Consider the following 14,785-nt stretch of genomic DNA (forward strand, 5'->3'; position numbering starts at 1 on the left):
ATTCTTTCACGCACACGCCTCTACCGCCCTTTCTCTATTTCAAAGGGGTGGGCACTTATTCTGATTATTATGTTCATTAAATAACTCACCTTGCGTTTTGGTCATCCGGGCATCTTGTTCGGCAATGGTAGGTAGACCGAGTTTCCCTGGAATTCGTTGAAAGAGCAGCCCGCTCACTTGAACAGTCGTAGCATCTAACCTTTTCCAGACTAGTCTCCGTGCTTAAAAATGATGTTAACTTTGTAAATATGCATTAGAGTTCGTGTCTAGCACGGACCAATAAGGGGAAGGGTTACGTCCATGTGAAGCATGAACCAATGAGGAGAATGATTACTCAGCATTCAGTTTTTCTCATGTCCCCAGAAGCAAATACTAGAATGTGGTATTTTAAGTTAGTTGAGTTAAAAATCGGTGTATAGGGCAAAATATCCACTGCCTGGGTTACACATTTTGCAGAGAAATACTACATGGTGATAATTAACATCGAATAAATTCAAAATAAAGTCAAAACATTTAAATCCAATTCTTTAAGATGAAAATAAAATTGAAAGCAGAAATTCAATCAGAATAGGTTTAATCATATTTCTGGAACTAGTACAGGATAGACACCAGGCTACTCCCAACCCAGCGCAAACCTTCATGTTGAGGAGTGGTTGTGAGCAAAGTTCTCAATGTGTAACATTGGGCTTAAACTACCCGATGGGCCCTTGTTTGTTATCAAACAACAAAACAAACAAAGCACGTACACTACAGCTTTGAATATGCACGGTAACCACTGATCCGTCTGGAACGAGCCAAAACAGCATCAAAAAATTAAATAACAGAATATAGTGCAGGTTAATAATATCTCACTAGTTTCCTCGGAATCCCTTTTAAGGAGCGAATCTGGCAGGGAGGTCTTGAATATATTCAGGTTTCTTGTAATATGCTGGTGTGAAATTGTCTAAGATTTTCTCGCTGGAGGCGGCAATGTTTACCACTCTTGTAATGATAGAATATTAACCAAGTACTCTTCTAAGTAAGACGCCCTGTGCCACTTTAATTCTAATCTTACTGGAATGCACCAAATTGCGCTCGGAAATTGCGCCACTTTAAGTGGTGTCAATAACTTCGCGAAAATAAAAACACCGCGAATATGTCAAGATCCACAGTATGAACTCTAGCAGTTGTGCCCTAACTTTCATGATATATGGCTTCTAATGTAATCACCTCCATACAACTTGCATGTCATCATTTAACACTCATGTGACATGATGGCATCTGCGCGCGCATCAATTAAAAAACACACATTTACGACTATACTGTAAATCAAACAAAGAACCTACAAAATGCTCAAGGATACATTGCAAAAAAATCGGAAAACGGATACTTATGTCTTACAATGCCTCTTTTGCTATCGCAAAACGTACGATTTTTGTTTGTTTACTTTCTCTTTGCACAAAATACATTTCGAGCCCAGAGCGGAGTTTTCCAAGAAAATGTAAAAGAACAAAAAATAATAACATACCATGTTCTGTGTTCAGTCATTCCTAAAAGCTTCCTAACTACCTAGATTTCTTATTGAAGGCAACTTTTTTTTTTGCACCGTCGCGTCAATTTTGCAGTGCTCAGAGGATGTTAGCCTGGTAACCATACCATCGGGAGCTCCCCGTATCTCTACGGCGCTGGGAGTGGTGCCCGTCCGCCCAGACAGATTAGCCCGCTCGGGGTCGGCTTTACGGGCTTGGCTCCCTTACCGAGAGGCGATAACTCCATATGCCAGCTAATAAAACAGGCTCCGCGAGGAATTCGCATGGCGCCTTCGGCGCCGTCGGCTTTCGGATAACTTCGGGATCCGCCCAGCCGCTATCACCCTAATATTTATGGTCATGCTAATATTTATCATAAATTATGCAAATGAGGCCCTTATTAGTATAATTTGATTCAACGATGTTCACATTCACATAACTTCCCGATGCCACAAAAAAGTATGAAATGTATAAAATTGCCGTCATTTACCAGTATGGAATTATAGTAGTTTCTCATTAAGTATGCTAGTTAGGCCGACATTTGCATATTTTCTATCTATCAACATTCCTCTCTTCCTCAGTTACAATTTGAATAGTCAAATCATGGAACAAAGCGGATTTTCAAAGTTGCCTCATTAATTATGCAAATTAGAATCTGATTTGCATAATTATCATCCAATTATACCAAGCATCACACAAGCTATCTACATACCAAAAATCATGACCATCCATCAAGGCCATCTTGAGTTATAGTTATAGTAGAATTATGCAAATGAGGTCTTCATTTACATAGTTCATATCAATTAATATTTCTCTATTCCTCAGTTACACATGTCACATGTTTCAGAGTCCTATCATGGAATTTGGCGGATGTACAAACTTTCCTCAATAATCATGCAAATTAGGTTACTGATTTGCATAAGAAGTATCTAATCATGTGCATCATCACTCAAGCTATATACTCACCAAAAATCATTACCATCCATCAAGCTCTTCTTGACTTATTCCCTTTCAAAGTCAGACGCAAAACCTGCTCCTGCAGTTCCAAAACCCACACCACTTACTCTCTGTCCAAAGAGCTATCTAACGTTACCACTCAAAAATCAGTTCCATAGCATGTCCGGAACACGAGATATCAAAACAGGAAGTTCCACTGCAGTACCGTAAGAAGCCGCTAGGGGGCCCAAAATCTAATCGTGTTTAGGTCTCATCAAAAACTACCAACATACCAAATACCAAGACAATCCATCAAGGCATTCTCGAGTTAAGCTGGTCCACTACACACAAACAAACACACCCACAAACGCTACCCTCTGCATAACCTTTTCGGCGAAGGTAATAATTAACAAGCATTTGCGCTTTAGCGGTAAATGCAGACAGGTTTGCTCAAAGAGTCGAGCAATATTCTGGAGGAGACAACACTAACATTGCACTTGTCTTTAGGCACTGTGTTCTTTCAATAACGTTTGGCTTCCTTTGAACTTGAATAGCTCGTGTGCACTTGACTTGGTCTCATTCCTGTATTACTCCGAGTGGGACACCTTGTCACAGACTGTCTGCTAGCGATCTCTATCGATTCATGTCAAAACTGCCGTCTCATGAAATTATTCAGTCATTAACTTTATTTATTGACCCTTTGCTGAAAATAAAGAAATGACTACGAACCTGTTTTGATTTTGTATTCTTTCATTTTTCCATGCGATCTACCGCATTACAACACACGAAATGTTACAGGGGAGGCATTCTGAAACATCGTCATGTCACTCATGGGATAACAGTTTCTGTGTTACATTACGTAGAGTGCATGTACCACCATGAAACTAGGAATTGAAATTAAAACTTGGTTACTGATTACGGGTGACCCGCCCGGGACCTCCCATACGATTCCTATCAACGTAACTGTCAATGGAGACCGCCTTCTTTTGTTACTCAAAACAGTTTTAAACATATTGGCGACATTGCGCCTTTACACCGGCAGGTATCGGCTCATTTGTACCGCGTTTGCGGATTTTAGCGCACCTTTTCAGTTAAGTTGTCGAGGATTTTTGAAAAAAATTGATGCAGTTATTGGTGACCATGCGCGGTGCAGATATGCGGAGTCACTAACAATGCAGTTAATGGGGAACTGGTTTTGTATATTGCGATTCGGTGCAATTAAATGGAAGGTGCGTTTATCCGAGGTGCAATTAAGGGGCTTCGTCTGTACTAATAGCAAGAAGGTTTTAAGCATGTGGTAGATATAAACCAGAACCTCGCCCTGCGAGCTGCAGTACTCTGCTATCAATCACAGGTCGTGCGCTGTTTGTTTCGTCGCTGCAATTAATCTAATTAGCACAGATGACCAATTGGGTACAACACTCAGAGTCAGATAATCTCATCAGACAGGTGACCAATCCGGGGAAAGACATGATCATAGACAACCAATGGGGGAAATACTCCAAAGTGCATTTTTCCAACCAATCACAAGCCAACAATTAAACCAATCAGAAGCCAGTAGTTTTCCATGCACGCCGCCAGCGTGCTATATCCATGTTACCCAACTGGACAGTTTTATTCACGGCCACCTTCAGCTTGGAAAGGCCGTACTCTCTTTTCCTCGAGATCAGGGGATGCCCACCCGGCGTTGATAGCAGTCCGCCTCGGGACTGGTCCCTCTCCTCTCCGTAACTGTTCGTCCATGGCGCGCGGTCCTTCCAGCCGCGGCTACTCAGCCATGGATGAACGGGGTCAGTCTCACATCTACACTTGTAGATTACCTTTATGACGGGTCTTCCGGCGCGGCCACGACATCCGACGGTAAGTTTAAACTACTTCACTGTATTCTGAGACCGCAGGGTCTGCTTTAAAGCGTCTAAGCTGTGTTACGAAGCGTTTCAGTGAAGCTGTGTTGGTAGAATTCATAAAAAAATATGAAAAAAATGTTTCTGTGATTGCCAGCACAATTCAAATTCAACTTTCTTTGTTCAACTTTCTTTGTTCAACTGTCTTTGTTCAACTGTCTTTGCTCAAGTGTCTTTCCTCAACTGTCTTTGATGAAATGTCTTTTTTCTGAGGAAATTATGATCCCTTGAGGAATGCTTCGCAGAAAATGCTTATCGCACTACATTGGTTTGAACTTGTTGGTTGGAAATTTTGGTGATTATATGCACTTTTTGTTTCATCTTTTTGTCCGAGGTGTCCAGTAATAATTGTATGTCACATTCTCACTTGTCATTGTCTTTTGTGTCTGTTGCAGCAATGGTGAGGAGGCACCATGATGTCTGGACCGTGCAAGAACCGGGCAACAACATTGAAGGTTCTTTGCGACAACATCCAGGGCATCACATAGCCCAGGAGTCTTCAAGAGAATGGGTGTACCACATTTGACAAGGTGAGCATTATCTGTGCTGTATAGTGTACAATTGTTTGACAGCAGGCTCTGCTTAGCACTTAAGTTAATGGTGATAGGATTCATTATGAAAATGGATCTGTAATTTGGCATACACATGGTTTGTGCATTGGCACTGGCATGGTCCACAGTTACATCTTGTATTAAAATTTTTGGTCATGCACAAATTTTGTCAGGTGTCAAGTTCTTATTGTATGTCACATTCCCAATACCATTTGGACAGCCGTTGAGCCTTTTGTGTTGCAGCTGATGTCTATGTGTACACCTGAGTGAGTGAGTGAGTGGCCCTGCTGCAGTAGTTAAACGGATTGAAGAAGATAAGGAGACTGTTGACTGGATTAACACCGCTGTGAGTAGAATCTGTACAACTTACTCCAACTTGACCGTGACATAACTTTCTGTTCAGGCCAGTGGCACCGTCTTTGAACTGAGTTTACCCAAGTCAGTTCCACCAGTTTTGACTGGTCAAGTCCTGATTGCCAACAGTTTGAGTTTTAGATATCTTTCAACTTCTGCATGTCTTCGGTCACCATTTCCACTCCTGACAGAACAGAAAGCATCCTGGTGCCTTCGTAGCGTTTGGATTAGAACAAAGCGAGAAGATTTTTGCCTGTTTTGTCCTAATTCCCTTTGTTTGTTTGTTTGTTTGTTTGTTTGACTTTCTTGTAGCTAAAAGAAACTTGGAAGCAGACATCTCTTAAAGTACTTTGCCGAGAGGTCGTCATCCAACGCCATCTCCACGGTGACATCCAGGAAGACCGGTGCTCATGTGTACGCCCTACCAGAGGACCTGGAATTGTTAAGTGTTTGCATCGTCATGAAGGGAAACGAAGTGCAAAATGTTTCCACAGAATTAGGCTGGGACTGACTTATCATTGGCGTAATGGGAAGTCAATTATTTGTGATGTTGCATTTATAGCTTTAACTGAACGTACGATTCCCTCTGTATACCTGAGGCGTTGTTGGCAGGGCAAGTCACAATCTCTTGGTTGGTGGTAGGGTACTTGATGTGTTTTGTTGACATCCTGAGTGATGTTGTTGGTAGGGGGTTGGGGCATTTTGTGAGTGGTGACTACTTTTGCATGCAGGACTTCAGACTGTTTCTGTGGTGTACAATCTCGGTGTGTGATTGGTTTAGTTTCTGTGGCTGTGTCGATGGCTGAGATTGTTAGCGGAGTGGTTGTGAAGTTCAGTGTTTCAGAGAACGGCGATTTTCCTGGTTCTGTTAGCTTATGACTTCTTGGAATCTTCTACCATCTGTTGTCCTTTCTGTTTATGTGGTGGTAAGTGGGTTGTCGGGAACCTAGACCATGACATAATTTGCCTTGTGTCATATCTTGGAGTCCCGACCCAAGACAATGGCACAGGGCCAGAAAGGAAGGCAGGTGGTTGGAGAGCCTGAGTAGTTATGAGCTAACAGAACCAGGGAAATCCCTGTTCTCTGTAACACTGAATTTTGCAGTCACTCCGAGAGCAATTCCGGCTATCGGCATTGTTACAGATACTGAATCTGCCATGGCATCGGGTTTGTGTACCACAGAGATAGGCTGAAGCCCTGTGTGTAGAAGTAGCTATTGCTTTTAAATGTCCTAACCCTCCACTAGCAATTACTCAGGGTGTAATCAAAATGTGCTCAACACCTTGCCATTCATCAAGAGATCATGATTTTCTCCGCTGATGATGCTTCAGGTAGACAGGGGATTTTGTACATTTCTAGGTTGAACCTAGAACTGAAATGACAATCACAAATCTTAACTTCCTGCTACGCCCCAGCGGTCTGTATATAAGGTCTTTGTTGATGACCTCTTATAGAATGCAAAGTGTACACTTTTACAACAATCATGTATACAAATGTCATGTGCAATGTTATGCTAGGGTCACAATTCCAAAGCTTGCGGGAAAAAGGAATACGATATAAAAGACAGCAAAACACACAAAACTTTCTAAAAAGTACTCCTTTAATTGTGTATATTCTTGATAGGCATTTTTCATTCTTTGTTTTCAAACAGCCTGGTCGGGCCCCGGCTTAGAAATGTGACCCTTCTCCCTAGCATTAAAGATATATGTAGTTAAGCTAAGCTAATAGTTAGCATTAGTTAGCATTTTAAGCTAATAGTTTTCCATTTTAGTTAAGTTAAGTTAGCTAAAAATGCTCACTAAGATAGAAATAATAGCTAAGCTAAAAATGCTTAGCTTTTTTTATCTGGGTGAGCATTTTCAGCTTAGCATTTGTTAGTTTAGTTAGTTAATATTTGGCAATTTTATCTTTTTTTTCAACGCTCAGCATTTTTAGCTGAGTCACGAGCCACTATTCTCCAAGCAGAGGTTCGACTTGGCAACATAAAGTAAATGGGACAAAAAAAGGAAGTCCACTAGAGACGCCTAAAACCGCATCAAAAAACAGCCGGAGGCAATCTTTTGCTTGGAGAGTAATGAGCCACTGTCATAATTGTGTTAACCATCAATACCATGTATCATGTTATGCTAGGGTAGGGTCACAATTCCAAAGCAACACACAAACTTTTTTTTAAAGTACTCCTTTAAATTATGTATATTCTTGATAAGGCGCCTATCAAGAAGGTACATAATAATGCCAGCACAGCCTGGTAGGAATAGAAATGTGACCCTACTCCCTAGTATTATATATGTGTATATATATATTCTGCATTTTTCAAAATTTAGTACATGTTGATAATATCCGTTTATGGTACAGAGGTAGTTTGCAGCTTTCTACATGTAAGTCCTATTGAATTTTGGCGAAGGCTGATGTTGGAACACACACATGCACACACTACACACAAACTGACAAACTAACGCGCACGCACACACAGACTCAACACACTAATCCAAACACTATCTGACAGATGCCTTAGCCTTAAGCCGCAAAACAACTATCAAAAACAATCCAAAAAGTTTCCTCTGTACCATGCATTGACTTTATCAGCATTTACTGCATTTTAACTTAGTTAGCTTTTTTTTTAGCTTAATCACGAGCCACTATTCTTCAAGCAGAGGTTCGGCCTGGCAACATAAGTAAACGGGACACACACAAAAAAAAAAGTCCAATAGAGACGCCTAAAACCGCGTCAAAAAACAGACGGGGGCCAAACTTTTGATAGGAGAATAATGAGCCACTGTCACACTTAATGACAGTCGTTAACGTAGTGCTATTTGTGCCTTTTTGTAACACATTGTACACTTTGCATTCCTCCGTTTTGTGAAGAACTGGTATCAAATAAACAGTTTGAAACCAAGTGTGTAATTTATATTTCACATTAGATGGTGAGACAAATTAATGCTTTCTCCCTCCCCACCCACAAATTTGCATAAAACGGATGTTCCCCTCCCCACATCCTCACTGACGTGAAATGGAGTCCCCTCACCCTGACCTAAAAGTGCATGATCCCTCTCTCCCATGTTCTAAAGTCTGTGTAAAATGGATGTTCCCTCTCTTCCTTTCCAAACCCATGTGAAATGGATTGTCCCTTTACTTTCCCAAAACCTCAACCCCACGTTGGTGGTGCCTCTTTTTCCCAGCCCTATTTAAAGTGGATGTTCCCTCCCTTCCCAGACCCTTCCATTCAAAATGGATGGCCCCTACTCACACCCGTAAACCGATGTTAAATGGATGGTCCCTCGTTTTTAGACGCCAGCCTCTAGTGAAATAGATTGTCCCTCCCTTTCAAGACACTCAACCCCATATGAATTGATGGCCCTTCCCAGACCCTTACCCTCATGTGAAATGGACGATCCCTTCATCCAATGTGAAACAGTCCTTCTCTACACGTAATGTATCCTGACCATATATGGAGATTCCTCAATAACTAGGCAGTAACCAGGCTATTCAGGACTTAGACACGTGACCAGACCATATTAGGAAGCTCATTTGAATGTATAGTTTTAACCAATAGCAGTGTTAGCTGGTGAGTGCAGCATAGCTTGATTAGCATAGCCGCCTGTGTTTGAACTCAGAAGCACACCATTCATGAGGAAAGCAACTGTCCCGACTTTCCTGTTCTCGTCCAGAAAGATGAGAGCATGTAGTCTACCTCGTCTTCCTGATACCATTTGAAACATGACCAGAAAATTTCGTACACGCGTCGAGATTCACGGTGCCGTCATCCATCTTGCCAGTTATAGGATCTTATAGTTATTTGAATATTGCAGAACGACAGAATGTGATGCGGAAAATAATTCACGGCGATCTGTCGACCCCTTCTAAAGTTATTCATGTCCGAAGGTCAAAACAAAAACACCCACTGCAGTTCCCAACAAGACGCTAGGGGGCCTAAACTTACACAACTTAATTCCTGTGACATGAGTTATCTACGACACAAAAATCATGACCATAGCACTTTCAGAAAATATGCTCCAAAATTTTGAAGCTCCGCTGCAGTACCTTAGGTACCCGCTAGAAGGCCCATTATCGAACTTGACCTTCCTTTCTGTAAACCCTACCTATCCACTAAATATCATACAGAACCATAAACAGCTTCTGGAGTTATGTTGTCCACATACAAATTCACATCCACACAAAGCCCGCTGCAGTACTGAAGGAAAATGTCAGGGGAACTATTTTTTAACTTCACCTCCGTTTTCACAACATCTACACACCTACAAAAAATAATGAGGATCCATCAACGTTTCCGTCACTTTTTTTGCCTACATACAAACACACAAAAATTGAAGGTTTCTTGAGTTATGCTCTTGACATACATACAGACCCACCAAACAGCTGGCTCAACCAAAAACATAATCTTCCCCGAGTACTATAGTACTCGGCGAAGATAATCAACGCCTGAAACATATTTAGAGCAGAGCACAATGGGTTCACAGTTTAGCAATGACAATAATGACAATGAAGTTTATTGCATTTTCATGTCCCATTTGGGCTACATGCAGTAAGTTAGATACAAGAGTGAAACTATGTATGTTTTATTTCTTCATTTTGTTTACAAAGTGTACCTCGTTTTCTATGCTGTTCTTCGGACCGGAGTTTCTTTTTACGATTTCGTGGGTAGGCCGATAAAATACTACAATCTAAAGGCTTTTCAGGAAATAAGAAAACAAGTCGCTAGATCTGCACAGCTTATAACGTTAGTGACGATCAACGATCGTACAATAGGGAGCAAACTTCGTGAGTGTGACAACCTCCCATTCCGGCGTATCACCGTGTACTTTAATCGAACCGCCAAGTTAACTTGACTTTGACACTTTGACCCGACACCTTACGGCATTAATTAAGCACACAAGTAAAGGTTTCAACTCACCTCTGTAGTGCTCAAACGTGTAGAGGATGAAGGTGTCAGGTAGCTTGAGTGGCTAGAAGTGCTACGTGGAGTGGAAATGCCTCGAGATTGAATGTAGGAATTGGCTGACCAGGGGAGAAGGCTGGCTACGTACAAAGCACCATGCAGCCAGCTGCTATCCAATAATGGTTGATAGTTGACAGACCACGCTTTCTCAAAAAAGACAGAAAAATAGAAAAGAATATGCACGACTCATTGCAAAGGTATTGAAAAAGCGTCCACAGTGGAAAATGACCTTTTGAACTATGATCACCTTTTGCATAACGTAATGTTCAACCTGGAACACAGCACCTTTGAACTTTGAACATGGCCTTTCCTTTGGTAAACAGTACATTCTCATATTTGGACGCCAATGATGCAAACGTTCAGGTTGAGAGGGAGGGGGCAGAATGCTTCGGAGCGTCGCGACAGAAATCTTTTGAAATCTAAATGTCGCACGTCGCACATAATGACAATGAGATGGTTTACTTCTACCAACCTCCTTGCTTATACCTACAGGCAGAGAAATGCAAATTGCTTTTCTGCTTGAACTTCATTAAAGACATCCAGAGCAAACTCTAATTTCTAGTCATTCCTACACATAGTGAGTTTCAATAACACTATACCAGTGCATATCGACATTAAAGGAGCAAAGATACGATGTCGTTGTGTGGTGAGAACTGAAAATCCAAGCCCTAATAGACTGATCCTGACTGTCCATTACAATTAGCGGTTCAACCAATGAGAGAGTGACTGCATGTCCGTCAAATTTTTTTCATTTTTATGTTTTAATTTTGCATTTCTACGTTTTGACGGAGGTGGGCGGGGCTATGGTATCGGTCTATTTACACTAGGCGCGTGAAATTAAAAGATGCATATGACCATGTAGCTTATTTTTGTGCCGCTTTTACACTTTTGATAAGAAATACGCACGTAAAGGTGGTAAACAGTGGCATTAAAGGTCAATTTCATGAAGATTACAGCAACAAGAATATTTCCAGTTTTCAAGCTTCATAAAATGCTCTGGTGCCTTTAAAACTACGGAGCCAAAAATGATCGCGTTGGTCAGTATTCCACTCTCCCACTAGGGGGCTTAATACTCTTCAAGCAGAGGTTCAGCTCGGGCTTGTTTTTGACGTTTTTTGCTTGGCGACATAAAGAGAACGGGACAAAATAGAAAGCCCCCCCAAAAAACACGCCAAAAAACAGCCAGAGCTCAATCTCTGCTTGGAGAGTAGGAAATTAACCCCTTGTAGCGATAGATTGTGTCATCAACAAACCAATCAATCAAACAATCAATCAATCAATCAAGTAAGTAAGCAATACATCATTCAGTCAACCAATCAAACAATCAATGGAACTTTACTGCACCATAATATTGTATGGCAATCATTTTGAAAATTATATCAATCAAGAAAATTCACCAAACATCAAATAAAAAGCAATACTGTCCCGAAACAATATAGCTGTTGAATACAATATGCTAACCATTATTTACGTGTGTCTGTGTGTTCGTCCGCAGCTCCTTTACTGACCTGACATTTGACAACTCTATATATGTTGGTCTGATAGAAACTGCCATATTGCCCCATCATTCCAATCAATAAAAAAGTCTATAAGTCCTTGGCTGGGTTTAGACACGCATTTCCAAGCACACTCGGAGCACTCAGTCGAAGCCCGACTCAGCGGAGTCGATTTTTGACTGTGTAAACAGAAATTTAGGGTACTCAAGTAGCAGAGGGCCGGTCAGGAGCAATATGAAAATCAGTGAAGGCACTTTGCGTAAAGTAGGAATCAATTTTTTTTTCTCTATGAACTAATTTTTAGGTGTTTGTTTCATAAATTGTGCACTCTGTAGTGCAAGTTGGTCATGATTCAAAGCGAGACAATACTGCGGTCGTCACACCGCGGGCGTACGTAGCTGGGCGTTCCAAGTCACTTCGCGGCCCTGCTGTGTGTAAACAGTCCGCTCTTCAGTGAGTCGGACTTAATTCGCGATCGGCTGAGTGTACTCCGAGTGTGCTTAGAAATGCGTGCGTAAACCCAGCCAACGTGTCCAAGCGTTCTCAAATCTAAGCCACCTGTGTGAATCATGATCAAGTTCCCAGTGATTTTCAATGTCCTCCCCTCTCCTCTATTTCTCGCACAAGAGACCGTTTCCTTTGCACAAGCTTCTCGTATGTTTCCTTAACATTGCGAACTACATGAGCAAGCATCTGAAAAGTCTCGTCGTCAGATTTGCCGCCGTTTCTCTCGCGAGAGAAGTCTCCTTCCTCGACGACTTCCCTGTTTCCGATGACTTCCCCCTTCTCCTGCCAGTTAGCCACGATCAGCTTCTCGTAGTTGACGTGGAAGACAAACTTCACAAAAAGTTCGGCCTCCTCAACCCCGTTTTCGAGCAGATGTGCGTTGTCGCGTATGATTTCCTCAGCCTTCAGATCCAGCGGGTGCATGACGTACAACAGAAACTTTCGCCATCTTGTTAACATACGAACACCTTCATCCGTGGTCTCCGGGTCCCGCCATTTCTTCTCGGCATCTTGGAGAAATTTCACCAGGTTGTCGTGGCCGTGAAGTGCCTCTTTATAGCTCTGTTGATTGGCTAGCCTGTTGCCGTACAGAGGACCGTACAGCTGGGAAAGTTGGTTGTTGACGTACTTCAGGTTGTTTCTGCGAAGCTCCATTTCTTCGCTCTTCTGGGTCTTGTACAACAAGGTTCCGATTCCCACGGCAATCGAAATGGCCTGCCACGGGAGGTCCTTCCAATGGAACCGCGGCTGTCATGGGGTAACATCCAATGATTAATCAGGCTTGCTAATTGTTCATGACCGAAACAAGTCATTCGTAACCGAGGTAATGTGAAATATATGCACCATTCCACGTTTTAATTTTGGTACATCCTGATCATAAATTGTTTATCATGCATCAAAGTCATTAACTTCTGATATAACCCCAAATCATAATTTTCAAGCAACATGTACATGCTAATTCTAAGTTCTGTTGCTTGCCTGCCAAATCAAAATAAACGTAGTATTCAATACTCTATGATATTCTCCAAAAAGCTAGCTTACTTCATTTTCAGTTGTCTCCGCTGTTGTCGTCATCCAGCGCCTGTGCTCGGACCGAAGGGTAAGTGTTGAAGCCGCCGCGGCCAGTCTGCTGGTCTGCAACCGCCTCAGGTGTCGCCAAAGTAAGGCAGCCGAGAGAGCCATGCTTAAACAACTAATATAGAAACATAACAGAGAATCAACGCCGTTGGTTCGAACGGGGAGTTAGAGAAGCAATATAGGAGAGAATGTACAATCCCACCCTCAACAGGAAAGGAGGTCTACGCGTCGAACTTGGGATATTTGCTACAAAACACAGCACTCTAACGTTAGTGTCGCAAGAGTGAAACAAGGGAATGGTAGAACCCGGGAGGGGCTCTTCGTGATAGAGCCAACATGGCACAGTTGCCTGGGGGTGAGTCTTTAGCAACACAAAGTACAGTGGTTCAGCAGCAATTTTCTCTTTGTATATGTAATCTTCTCTACGCATGCATGGCGTTACCAGCAGACAAACGTCCCATGGCCTCGATCAATCAAACAAAGGACACCCTATATAGTATTACTCTCTTCAAATGTAACTGTGACTCGCCGTTTGCATGTGTAATAAACCGGGTAGCAGTGCACAGGATACAAAAAAAGGTCATTATGACATCTATGTGATCAGGAAGGTTTTAAAAATGACTGAACATAGGGTTGCCTAGCTAGGAGCTAGTCACGGCATTTGACAAACCCAATGGAACCAGGTTATAACGTTAATTAGCTATATAGGATACATTTGGGGCTAGTTTGAACCATAAGTAGGGCCTCGTTTGTTTCTAGACTTTCGTAGTCTTTCTTGAACGTTGTCAGGATCATGGTGGATTGCTCAGATTCTGGCCTTTTAGATTGCAACTAAGATTACAACGTCAAATTCAAAATGATTTGTCCCGCTCAGAACATCATGAGCGTTGCCTAAGAACAACACACAATTCGCGGTGGTACCCAAATGGTAAGGTTACATACCTTGACCCGTGTCGTTGCTGGTTTAGTGTCAAGTAAGTATGACGAACTTTGAAGCTTCTAAGTACGATGGCCTGTCTAACTTGTCTTGCTTCTACCAGGCGCTTCGAAGCAACGTTACAGTTGATTCAGGCGGAAGTAACCGGCGTCTGCAAACTGACCTCAATTGACCCATGACGTCATTATGTATTTGTCGTAGGGTCAAAGAACGGTAATGCGACATAGATACGCGCCAATTTCAATTCTCACATAAAAGGTATAACGTTAGGTAAAGCAGGCATCCTCAATTGAGGTGACGCATAATGCTTTTTCAAGCAGCTAGTGGTAGTGCAATGCGGCTTCGCCACGGCTCGCGTTTTTTGGCCAACGGCACACCGGGTCACCCCTACACTTCTCGATAAGTGTGTTGGGTTCTTTTACGTGCAGAAGTTTGACACATAACGTTATATTCAAGTTATTAACTTCAACATGAGCAACTTTTGAAAGCCGGTCTTCTTGCAAGTTGAAACTTCATGGTCATTTTACCAGCGCAGAAAAGGATAACATGACCAATGT

The 14,785-nt window shown here is 42.1% G+C and overlaps 1 protein-coding gene and 1 long non-coding RNA gene across 2 annotated transcripts; one reads left to right on the forward strand and one right to left on the reverse strand.

The window, feature by feature from the left end:
* Positions 1–3,511: 3,511 nt before the first annotated feature.
* On the forward strand, positions 3,512–5,637 carry LOC136429884 (uncharacterized). The gene is made up of 4 exons (XR_010754824.1): positions 3,512–4,304; positions 4,744–4,878; positions 5,143–5,245; positions 5,566–5,637. It is a non-coding gene; the product is annotated as an uncharacterized lncRNA (long non-coding RNA).
* A 5,890-nt stretch (positions 5,638–11,527) lies between these two features.
* On the reverse strand, positions 11,528–14,384 carry LOC136429883 (uncharacterized). The gene is made up of 3 exons (XM_066419977.1): positions 14,234–14,384; positions 13,256–13,406; positions 11,528–12,961 (listed from the first exon to the last, which is right to left on the reverse strand). The coding sequence occupies exons 2-3, from the start codon at positions 13,394–13,396 to the stop codon at positions 12,299–12,301; spliced, it is 804 nt and encodes a 267-aa protein (XP_066276074.1). The 5' UTR covers positions 13,397–13,406; positions 14,234–14,384; the 3' UTR covers positions 11,528–12,298.
* Positions 14,385–14,785: the final 401 nt, after the last annotated feature.

The sequence above is a fragment of the Branchiostoma lanceolatum genome, chromosome 3 (assembly GCF_035083965.1).
Source record: "Branchiostoma lanceolatum isolate klBraLanc5 chromosome 3, klBraLanc5.hap2, whole genome shotgun sequence".
Lineage (NCBI taxonomy): Eukaryota > Metazoa > Chordata > Leptocardii > Amphioxiformes > Branchiostomatidae > Branchiostoma > Branchiostoma lanceolatum.